Source organism: Geotrypetes seraphini, chromosome 16 (assembly GCF_902459505.1).
Source record: "Geotrypetes seraphini chromosome 16, aGeoSer1.1, whole genome shotgun sequence".
Lineage (NCBI taxonomy): Eukaryota > Metazoa > Chordata > Amphibia > Gymnophiona > Dermophiidae > Geotrypetes > Geotrypetes seraphini.
This window is the reverse complement of record NC_047099.1, coordinates 12,229,715-12,241,837: the sequence shown is the minus strand read 5'-3', so window position 1 is coordinate 12,241,837 and position 12,123 is coordinate 12,229,715. Positions and strand designations below refer to the sequence as shown.

Here is a 12,123-nt window from a genome sequence, read left to right as displayed (position 1 = left end):
CTATCAAACTGCGCTAGCAGGTTTTAGCGCAGTGAGCTGGGTTGAATGGCCCGCGCTGCTCCTGACGCTCATAGAAGCTCTATGAGCGTTGGGAGCAGCACAGGCCATTTATCGCAGCTCCCCGCGCTAAAAATTGCTAGTGCAGTTTGATAGAAGAGGGGCTTAATTTATAAGTGGTATATAAATACTAGAAATAAATTAATTCCCCTTCCTGTTAATATAGTCCACAAATAAGGGGGCTGAGATTAAACCAGGTTCAATACTGGTCGCCGTACCTTAAGAAAGATATGGCGATACTTGAGAGAGTCCAAAGAAGAGCAACGAAAATGATAAAGGGCATGGAAAACCTTCCATATGCCGAGAGGCTGGAGAAACTGGGGCTCTTTTCCCTGGAAAAACGGAGACTTAGAGGGGACATGATAGAAACTTACAAGATCATAAAAGGTATAGAGAGGGTAGAGAGGGACAGATTCTTCAGACTGGCAGGGGAAACAAGAACAAGAGGACACTCAAGAAAATTGAAGGGAGACAGATTCAGAACAAACGCTAGGAAGTTCTTCTTCACTCAGAGGGTGGTGGATGCTTGGAATGCACTTCCAGAGGAGGTGGTGGAGCAGAGTACGATTTCGGGTTTCAAGAAGGGGTTGGACAGGTTCCTGAAGGAAAAGGGAATTGAGGGATATAGATAGAGGGTGTACTACACAGGTCAAAATGTCTTCAAAAGAGGATCATTTGCAGGTCACTGACCTGGGGGGCCGCTGCGAGAGCGGACTGCTGGGCACGATGGACCTGTGGTCTGACTCGGCAGAGGCGATGCTTATGTTCTTATGTTAGGTTGAGTGAGGAAGACAATAATATCTAAGTATCCCTCCTTTTACAAAACTGCACAATTGGTTTTTAGTGCCTGCCGTTGAATGTTCTGCGTTGCTAACGACACACATAGGAAATTTGAGCGTCAGAGCAACGCAAAGCATTCAGGGCACCAGCCAATACTAAAAACCACTTCTGTGTGTGTGTGTGGGGTGGGGGGGTATATTATCAACCATTATCTAAGCAGGCATGATATATTATATCTGAACAAGAAATATGTAATCAAATCATTTTTCTTTCCATACTGTAAACTCTCAGCCTTGTATGTTATAATTCTTTCCCTCGGATTTAATGTCTTTTGTTCTCCCTTATAATTTCATTTATTTTAAAAATTTATATACCGTTTAAACCCTAAACGGTTTACATATCATTACATACATAATTCAGTAAGACAAATAAAATCAAACAAACATTAACATATAATCATCGGAAAATCACGTAAAGTGCCCATGATAACCTAAAGATAGGACTTTTGGGTCTTGAAATCTTATATTGTAAACATTTGGTACAATTTCACGCACAATCACCCGCAAACACTCTTGCCGAAATCAAATCTGATAGAAAAAATGAAAGTGGTACCTGTAATTAACTGGATTGCTACAAATATCTTTTATTGACTTCTTCGATCTATTTGAAGAAAAAAATGGCAACTTATTAGACAAGAGCCACTTGTGGTCTTAAAATGTCATGTTTTCAAATATCAAAATCCACAAAGATTCTTCTTATTAAGGGTAAAGTTAAATGAATCCACTTTAAAGATGAAAACAGAAAAATAAACCAAACAAAACAAAAGAAAGGAATGGAAATTAAGGTGGTACAATTTAGCTGGACTAACTTCATTTGGTTTTTTTGACAAACTTCCAAAGGCCCAACCTTCTTCAGGATGGATATGAGCAAAATATGAGAATATCAGATATATATATACAGTAAATGACGCATGAAAATCATTCCAGTGACGGTCTCAAGGGAAAGAGAACAAGTTAACTTTTTATCTGTAACTTTTCATCTGTATAACTTTTACCTGTAACTTTTTATATGTAAACTCTCATATCTAGCATTCTATACATAGAAAAAAAAAAGGTCAAGTTGCAACCCTATGTGTGCATCTTTGTAGAAAAAAATCACCATTATTATTAATAATAATAACAGTTTATATACTGCAGGACAGTGATATTTAAAACTTAAAAAACAGGCAAAAAGTTTGGTTTCAAGTATAATGAGAGGGGTTACAACCCCCCAAACCCCCCCACAACGCCAGCGCGATGTCTGTTAAGTAAAATAGGGGGTTCCCCACCAACACCCCCCGTCGGAACCCTTTAAAATAGTGCTTTTCTTCGGCACGCCGTCAACCTTGCGCTCAGTTGCATCGTTCAGTTGTCGGCGCGCCTTTGTCTCGTGCGATTTTGTCTATGAACCGTGCGGCCCCGGTCGAGGGCGATGTGGTGTTTTCCTCCGCTGCCCCCGGGGCGTTTACCGTCTTGCCGGCTCCCTCCTCTGTCTTGCTGCAGCGTTTGCACGTTTGTGCGGCCCCAGAAACATTTTTTTCGGCCAATGTGGCCCAGGGAAGCCAAAAGGTTGGACACCCCTGCTCTAGAGGGTACTTCAGTGAATGTCACATTTAAAAGTCTCAGGTAGACATGTCACTATAACCTGCTTCTATTGTATGGTGAGCCCTCTAAAACCAATTCAAACTTTACTGTATCCACCTGTACAGGAGCCCTTATGCCAGCAGGTGTCATCTTTATGTAGGTAGAGTGCGTTATGGATATGTTTTGGAGGGCTCACCATACAATGGGGTCCTTTTACTAAGGTGCGCTAGCTGTTTTAGCGTGCGCTAAATGCTAACGCGTCCATAGACTATAATGGACGCGTAAGCATTTAGCATTCACTAATATTTAGCATGCGCTAAAACAGTTAGCGCGCCTTAGTAAAAGGACCCCAACATTCACTGCAGTACCCCCTAGAGTACCCCTCTGCTCTACTCAGCTTCCTGAGTGGCCATCTGTACAAAAGGGACTTCTAAATGCGACATTCACTGCAGTACCTCCTAGAGCAGTGTTCTTCAACCACCGGTCCATGGAAATTTCCTGCCGGTCCACAGGTCCAGCACGTGCATCAGGCCCAAAACAGTGTTCTTCAACCGCCGGTCCATGGTGCGGTCGATGTGGCGTTATCTTCGAGCCAGCTCCCTCTTCCTAACTGATTCAGTGCACAAAGCCACGGGCATCCTGCGCCTGAACCGGAAGCCTTCTCTCTGACATTGCAGCGTCAGAGGGAAGGCTTCCAGATGAGGCAAGGGACATGCAAGGTGCAATTAGTACTATTATGGGGGCGGGGTCTGGGGTGGAGATTGGGTAGAGATGGGCGGGGTCCGGCCCATGACTTAGCCCAGTGTTCTTCAACCGCCGGTCCACAGAATAATTCTTTTATTTCTGCCGGTCCATAGGTGTAAAAAGGTTGAAAAACAATGCCCTAGAGTACCCCTTTTCTCTGCTGGACTCAGCTGACTGTGTGGCCATCTGTACAAAGGGGTGCTCAGCCCAACCAAGAAGAGAATGATGTGGATATGGTTCAATCAATGCTCTGAAACAATGTCAAAACCTAGAATTTTATGTCAGCAAATTGTACACTTAACAGTGGCAAAATAACTCTCAGAATTTAGGAAGTTGGCTGGTTGGGTTGAGAATTTTTCAGCATCCCCCTCATAATATTATTTTTTTGTCACATATTTGGGTGGTGGGAGGGGGTCGGTAACCACTGGTAAGGTGGGGTCATGGCTTCATCTCTCCAGTGGCCAACTGGTCAGTTTGGGCACCGTTTTTAAAACAGGTCTAGCTCCAAACGTCTAGAAAAAGCCCAGGACATTTTGTTAAAGGTTTGATTATCCCTGCACAACATACAAGTCCTAAGCCCTCCCTAAGCCTGCTGAAAACATGCCTCTAACACACACCCTTAAGATTTAGATGCAAAAGAGAGGCGTAGTCAGTAGAAGGAAGAAGGTGTTGATGCCCCTGTACAGGTGATTGGTAAGGCCTCACTTGGAGTATTATGTTCAGTTTTGGAGACCGTATCTGGCGAAGGACGTAAGAAGACTTGAGGCGGTCCAGAGGAGGGCAACGAAAATGATAGGAGGCTTGCGCCAGAAGACGTATGAGAAGAGACTGGAAGCCCTGAATATGTATGCCCTAGAGGAAAGGAGAGACAGGGGAGATATGATTCAGACGTTCAAATACTTGAAGGGTATTAACGTAGAACAAAATCTTTTTCAGAGAAAGGAAAATGGTAAAACCAGAGGACATAATTTGAGGTTGTGGGGTGGTAGATTCAGGGGCAATGTTAGGAAATTCTACTTTACGGAGAGGGTGGTGGATGCCTGGAATGCGCTCCCGAGAGAGGTGGTGGAGAGTAAAATTGTAACTGAGTTCAAAGAAGCGTGGGATGAACACAGAGGATTTAGAATCAGAAAATAATGTTAAATATTGAACTAAGGCCAGTACTGGGCAGACTTGCACGGTCTGTGTCTGTATATGGCCGTTTGGTGGAGGATGGGCTGGGGAGGGCTTCAATGGCTGGGAGGGTGTAGATGGGCTGGAGTAAGTCTTAACAGAGATTTCGGCAGTTGGAACCCAAGAAATAGCTAAGAAGAAAAAATAAAAAAATTTAAATTGAATCAGGTTGGGCAGACTGGATGGACCATTCGGGTCTTTATCTGCCGTCATCTACTATGTTACTATGTTACTATGTCACTGGAGACAAAACAACCAGAAAAAGGTCTGGAAAGTCAGTTTTGAAAATGCCCACTTGAACATTTTGACTAGTAAGATGTTTCAGGTGCCAGTTTATGCTTTCTTTTGGGAATCTATCTTATTTGAAAATGAAGCTTGGAAGCAGTTTACAACAAGACCATCTATGTGAGAGAAGAACATTAGCAGTTTTGCATTATGGGTTTTCTGAAAGAACAGTTGTGAAATGCATCAGAACCCAAAGAATTTGAAAAGGCTGTTAGGAAACAGATAAGTGAATTTGTTAATATTATATACATTATTGGACTGAAGCAAGCTGAACATGTATAATGATTGCAGACTTTATGCAGTTCGGGCATGACCTGATGTTTGGTCTGATACGCTCATCTCTGAGCACTGTTTGAAAATATCTTCAGTTCATATGAGATTATGTCTGTTGTTAGTTCCATTTTGTGGTTTTCATTTTTTACTTCATATTTGGCTGTTTAAAAAAAAAATAAAAAAAAAAACATTAAAATATCCCAGGTTAATTGGGCATCTAAATTTTATTGATATGTGGTAGATGCCATTTTTTCTAGGTGTCTACAATGCTAGACACCATTTGTAGAATAAGAGGATCATAATCAAAATGAAATTTATGTGTAAAAACCCGCCTAAATTGGCACTTGCTCGACCTAAAAGACAGGTCGTCCAAGAGCCAATAATCAAAACAGGTTTTAGACGTATCTAGACGCATCTTAGGCCTCTTGACAGTTGCTGTGCGCCCAGAGCGAAAATGGGTGCTTTTTGGGAGTGGTTAGGGCAGGAGGTGGGTGGGATATGGGCCGACCAAACTTAGTCGTCCTGTAGCGATAATCAAAAGTTTAACGAGACTGCTTAGACGGAACTTATACACTATGACTTAGGCGAAATAAAAACAGGTCTAAGTGCCCAGAAGGTATCTAAAGTGACCAGATAACTGCTGCAAACACAAAGTACAGCCCCCCCACACACTCCCCAGTGATCACTGCCCCCCCCCCCCACACACACACACGCACTGCCATAAAAATTGGAATTAAAACGTACATACTTGCCTCCAGAACATCAGCACCTGGCATAGGAAAGCCTAGTAGAGCTGCACAGAGGTGGCTTAAGTAGGCTAGGGGGTGGTCTAGAGAGGAGGACCTAGGTCCATATGCCACTGTAACCAAAACCCTAGTGTACTATCATATAGGTGGCACCTGCAGGTGGGTATAGTAGGTTTTGGGGGTACTCTGGGGAGCTCACCATGACCTGATAAGAAGTTGTGGTGAGATGTTTATGTGGCACCCTTTTTGTAAAGTTCACAGCATTGCCCTGTTAGGTGCCCCATTACTCTTTTTGCCATGTCTGGGTGGCCAGTCCATCACTTTGCTGACCCCTCCCACATCCGAAAGGTCTTGTTCCAAGCATTTGTGACTTGGACAGTTTTTTGGACAATATGGAATAACGATAGACAACTTGGTGGTCTGGACGATCAAACAGCTGGACGTAAAAGTAGACAATATTAAAAAAAATATACTTTGGATGTATTGTTCGAGAACGGACTTTAGACGTTGCCAAATTTTGGGCAACTAGCACTCTAGGCCCAAAATGGACTTTAGATGTATTTTTTGATTATGCCGCTCCACAGCCTTTAGGCACAGATTCTATAAATGGCGTCTAAGCCCTGGGCATCATTTTCCTCACTTGTCAATCATTTACCATTTACAGAATTGCACTTAGCAGCACGTACGCATTCTTAAGTGCTGGTAGGCGTTGATTTTCTTGGGCTACATGAGTGTGTTGAAGTCGTTCCATGCCTAAACTCTGCCCCTAATCCATCCCTAACCACGCCAGGCACCAGTAGACACCTCAGTGTAGTTGCCTTCCTTAAAGTGATAGATGCTTACCAATCTAGGTGTCTAATGCTGTAGATGTCTTGTATAAAATCAAGGCCTTACTACCAACTACTGTATAAAGAAGGCAGAAGAGCTCACGCATTATCCTTGGGCTAACCAGTACAGTATCATGAATGAGGTCTCACCAGAGAGGCATTATCAGCTCCTTTTGATTACTGGTCATTCCTGTCTTGCCTTTCCTCTCATTTCAATTCATTTATTGCTTTATTGGGAACTTACTTTACTGCCTTAACTGACCGAGCAGGGCAAAATGGTTTACACCTAATTGTAGGGTTACCATTATTACTCCAGAAAAAGGAGGACAGATTGAGACATCCAGGTTTTACTTCCAATGGGTCAAAATCCTGTTGGGGTTTCAGGATTTCCTCTATGAATACGCATGCATGCAAATAAATGTCATGCATATTGATTTGGGCAGACATTACACTCACTCTAGAGCAGGTTAAATGTTTGGACATATGCATGGAAATGTTAGATTTGTGCCTTTCAGTTTTTTGTTTCTGCTAATGGTGTATAATGTCACTGTTCAAAAGATGGTTCATTATTTTCCCTCTAATAGCTCATGTATTATCTACTATTTACTGTATACTAGTATTATATAAAGACATGTGGAGGGGCATTTGTGGTATATCTAAATCCAATTTTGAACATTTTCTAGAAAACATCCAATAATCCAGCAGCCAGGAGCTCTTTGCACCGAGTACACACATGTGACTTCTCTCCAACTAGGAGATAAACAAGTGACATACAGTGCAAAAGACTGGAGAGCCTGCACCTTAATCTTGATGGGGGGGTTTTGTTCACTCGCCAAGGGAGTGGGAATATGTACACTAAAATCCCCTAAGTTATATGTTAGGCTATGTTAATATTTAGCTTTTATAATTATTATTGTTTTTTAAAAAAATATGTTTTAGAAATATGTTTATAAAAATATGTTTTTTAAAAAATATTAGTAGGTTCTCCTCTAAGGGACAGATGGACCTTGTTTTACTAAGGTGCGCAAAGCATTTTTAGCACGCGCTAAATCTACATGCACGCTAAACGCTAATGCGTCCGTAGACTAACATGCACACGTTAGCATTTAGCATGTGGTTAGCGCTTGCTAAAATTTTTACTGCACCTTTGTAAACCCAAAGGGGCTCATTTTCAAAACGGTCTAAATCAGCACAAGGACGTTTTTCTCACCCAGACGTCCAAGTGCTGATTTTTGAAACCGACCTTCTTTGATTCTTGCTAGGCTTCTTGTTCCCTGATGTTCAAAGTTCAAGGTGGTGTGTTGGAGGCATGTTGTGTGCTGGCTTTGGGTATGCTTAGCACTTGGGCATCTTGCGGTGATAATCAAGCCTTTCTCAAGACATTCAGGACACAACTTAGACGTCCAGAGCTAGACCTATTTTTTAAGCATCTAAGTGCCAAAATGGTACCCAAACTGACCAGAAGACCAGTAGAGGGATTAAGTCATGACCCCCCCACCCCCAACATTCCCCTAGTGGTCAATGACCCTCTCCTAACACCCCACCCCCCCTCCAAATATCTGAATAAAACAGTACATACATGTCTCTAGAACAACAACATCTGGTATGGGAAAGTCTTGTAGAGCAGCAAGCAGGTGTTTGGAGTAACCTGGTGGATGGTGTAGTAAACCACAGAGAGGGGGACCCAAGCCCATATCCCACATTTATGGTGATTGTGTGAGCCCACAAAAATCCTACTGTACTACCATATAGTTGATACCAGCAAGCATAAGTGCTATTGGGGTGGTAGACAGGTGGGTATAGTAAGTTTTGGGGATATAGTAAGTTTCTCATCTTTCTCTACGTCCCCCTCCAAGGTCATTTGAAAAGTCACTCATACTTGTACCCTTCTCTTCTACTGCTATCTCCATCTTGCTATGCTATACATCTAGAAAAGACTTCCTGAGTCAGTACATCAGTCTCCATCTCTGACCCTATTCAATTTAAGGCTAAAGGCCTACCTTTGTGAGACGTTTGACTCTAGCCCCCACTCTATGAAAATCGGCGATGTTACAACCATGGCTGGCACTAAAAACCTCACTACAATTTTGTAAAATGGGGGAGGGGGGGCAAATTTTTATTCACTTGTTCAACCAATATTGGGCTCACCATTCATTATGAGGGGTATATGGTGAGATGTGTATGTGACCCCCTGTATGTGAAATTCACATCAGTGCCCTCTCAGGTGTTCTACTGGCATGTTTGTGTGGCCAGTGCAGTATAAATGGTGGTCCCTACTACATCTAAATATCTTGAACATTTTTGTGGTGGAAAATGGCCCAAAAGGTTAGACAGCCTGTTGGCCAAAAAGTCTAAATAGGTGATTTTCCGGGGAAAAAAAAAAAAAAGGACATTTAGCAGTTTCAAAAATGGACGGTTTTGACATCTGAATTTTGGACGCACTTCTCAGGACGACCAAATTAGACTTGGATGCGCTATCAAAAATGGCCTTCCATGTGTGCAGACCAAAGAGTAAATCAGACCAAACTACTGTAAATCAGATCATGAACTTCCAACTGTAACTCATACTTTTGTTCAGACCATCGTATAATAGGGAAAAGGACCTCAGAAAACCATCCTGCACATAATTATTCAAAATTCTATCTGTCAGCTTTCATTCATTGATTCAGAAAACCTCTTTTAACTAGTTTTTCATAGTGCTTTCAAAATATCTAAATATCAAAACATTTTGTAGACCAATTTTGGTTAAAAAACAAATATGCACATATCTTAAAAATCATGCAATATTATAAAGAAATAAAACAAAAAAATAAAAGCCCATAGGAAATAAGGTAATACCTTTTTTTATTGGATTAATCGAATGCATTTTCCTCCTCCTTTACAAAACTGCACTAGCATTTTTAGCACCAGCCATGGCGGTAACAGCTCAGACGCTCATAGGAATTCTATGAGTGTTGGACTGTTATCGTGGAGTCGTGAAGCTTTGTGAAGAAGAGGGTTTATGATGAGCTTTCGAAGGTGACCCTTCTTCAGATCAATATCGGGCTGGTCAATTCTGCATGTTGCATAACTTATGACAACCCACAAAGACTCAATGTCAGTAGCGGGATTAGACACACAAAACTGAGCATGTGAATGATCACAACTTCAAAAACACAGACCATGTCGACTTGAATATTGACCCAGCCATGTTTAACCATCCATCTGAAAACAGTGCTTCAAGTCATCTAAATAATATATCATATCTTGAAAAGAGACAATACTTTGTCCCATATTTTTCTCTTCAGGGATCCTTTCACCTCTTTGCTCCTCAGGCTGTAAATCAGGGGGTTTAACATTGGGTTAATTGAGCAATAAAACACTGCAAAAACTCTCTCATCTACATAGCCCCCACTTGGCTGTAGATAAACAAGCATGGTGGTCCCGTAGAATAAGGTAACAGCAGTGAGGTGAGAGGCACAAGTTGAGAAGGCTTTGCTTCTCCCTTCTTTGGAGTTCATCCTCAGCACGGTTGATATAATGTACATATAAGAGGATAGAATGATCAGGAATGGTAGGAGTAGAAAGAGGACAGAGGCCGTCAGCCGGACGATGTCATTCAAATATGTGTCAGTGCAAGACAACCTCAGGAGGGGTGGGATGTCACAGAAAAAGTGATGGATCTCATTTGACTTGCAGAAAGGTAGACTGAATAAAAAAGTGACCTGTCCAAACTGCAACACAATACACATAATCCAGGACCCCACAGCCATATGAACACACATGATATTACTCATTACAGTTGGGTAACGCAGGGGGTTGCAGATTGCGACATAGCGATCGTAGGCCATGATGCCAAGAAGCATACACTCCTCACAGCCGAGAAAAAAGAAGAAATACATTTGGAAGGCACAGCCCAGGAATGAGATGCTTCTGTCCTTGGACAAGATAATTGCCAGTGTTTTGGGGACGGTAACGGTCGTGAAACAGATCTCTAAGAAGGACAAATTCCTGAGGAAGAAATACATGGGTGTGTGGAGGACGGGGTCTATTGTCAGGATGCTGAAGACAAGCAGGTTTCCCACCACTGTTAGGATGTAGAATGAAAGCAATATCGCAAAGAGACATTTCTGCACGTGGGACGACAGGTCTGAGAATCCCAGGAGGATAAATTCAGTTATGACGGTCCGATTCTGCAGGACCATTTCTTCAATATTTAATCTGAAATTTGCATCAGGATAAACAGGAAAAGGTTACAACATGGATATCTTTAATTGAATCAGCATAAAATGGTATTTATTTACTGGCTATCAAAGTTATCTAAGTGGTTTGCAATCAGGTACTCAAGAATTTTCCTTATCTGTCCTGGTGGGTTCACAATATATCTAATGTACCTGGGGCAGTGGAAGATTAACCCCCCCCACCCCACGCTTTTACTAAGGTGTGCTAAGAGTTTTAGCGCACCTATAGCATGCGCTAAATCAACACCTTCGCTAACCGCCAATGTGTCCATAGGATAACATGCGCGTGTTAACATTTAGAATGTGTTTTGCGCACTATAATATTTACCGCGCTAAAAAGCATAGCGCACCTTAGTAAAAGAGGGGGGAAGTGATTTGCCCAGGGTCACAAGGAGCAGGGCAGGGTTTGAACCCACAATGGCAGGGTACTGAGGCTGTCGCTCTGACCGCTACGCCACTCCTTCCTCCGAATGAAGCACGCACTATGACCTCTGCCATGTACTATTGTGCATTTGTCTACTAAAACTATAAAAAAGAATCTTTATTTATAGTTATAATTTTATGTATTTATTTCCCCCCTCCCCTCCCCCCATTTTACAAAGTCGCACTAGCCGCTGCTTCGGTGGTAATCGCTCCGACGTCCATAGTGAATTAATGGACATTGCAGTGTTTGCCATAAGGCAGCAGCTAGCGCGACGTTGTAAAAGAAGTCCTTATTTATTTAATTTACAGTTGCTATACTGCATTATGGGGTCCTGATTAAGCACGCGCTAATTGCTAAGACATCCATTATATTCCCATGGCTATCTTAGCATTTGCTGCGTGCTAATCTTTAGCATGTGCTAAATCGGTTAGCACACCTTAATAGCGGGACCCCTATAAACTGCCAGAATTGGAGATACAAATAGGATTCAAAAGAACGCATCTGAAAAATGAGACAGACTTAACACATTTTAAATTCTTAAGATTTATTTGATGAGATTGCACAGGCAGTCAAGTTGTTCTAGTTACAGCAAATCTAGGATTCCATGTTTATTCTTCTGTGCCCTATAAATTCATAACTATTGCACATGAACCCAGAAGTCAGTATATCCTTGTCTTCCTTTTACTTCAACCATCTCATCCGGTTCAAATTTTTCTCCTGCTCTTTTCCTACGTAGAGGGTTGATTCATAAGTCACGGCAGCCATTTTTGTGTATGTCAAAAATGCGCCAACACTGGAAATGTAATATATACCTTGGAAAGTGTGTGACATGTACTTCTTAATGATGCCGCCAGATGCGAGATGAGTGCAGCGGTCTCTGGTAGGGGAGGAGCGAACAACATGACATTTGAAATCATCATTTTACATCAACAACAAAGCCCAAGTCCAAACTGTTAACATCCTTGTGCTGTA

General features: G+C 42.0%; 1 protein-coding gene across 1 annotated transcript; it reads right to left on the bottom strand.

The window, feature by feature from the left end:
* Positions 1-9,746: 9,746 nt before the first annotated feature.
* LOC117349616 (olfactory receptor 10A4-like) lies at positions 9,747-10,691 on the bottom strand. Its single transcript, XM_033923207.1, has one exon. It carries the CDS (start codon positions 10,689-10,691, stop codon positions 9,747-9,749), a length of 945 nt encoding a protein of 314 aa, XP_033779098.1.
* Between the last annotated feature and the right edge of the window lie 1,432 nt (positions 10,692-12,123).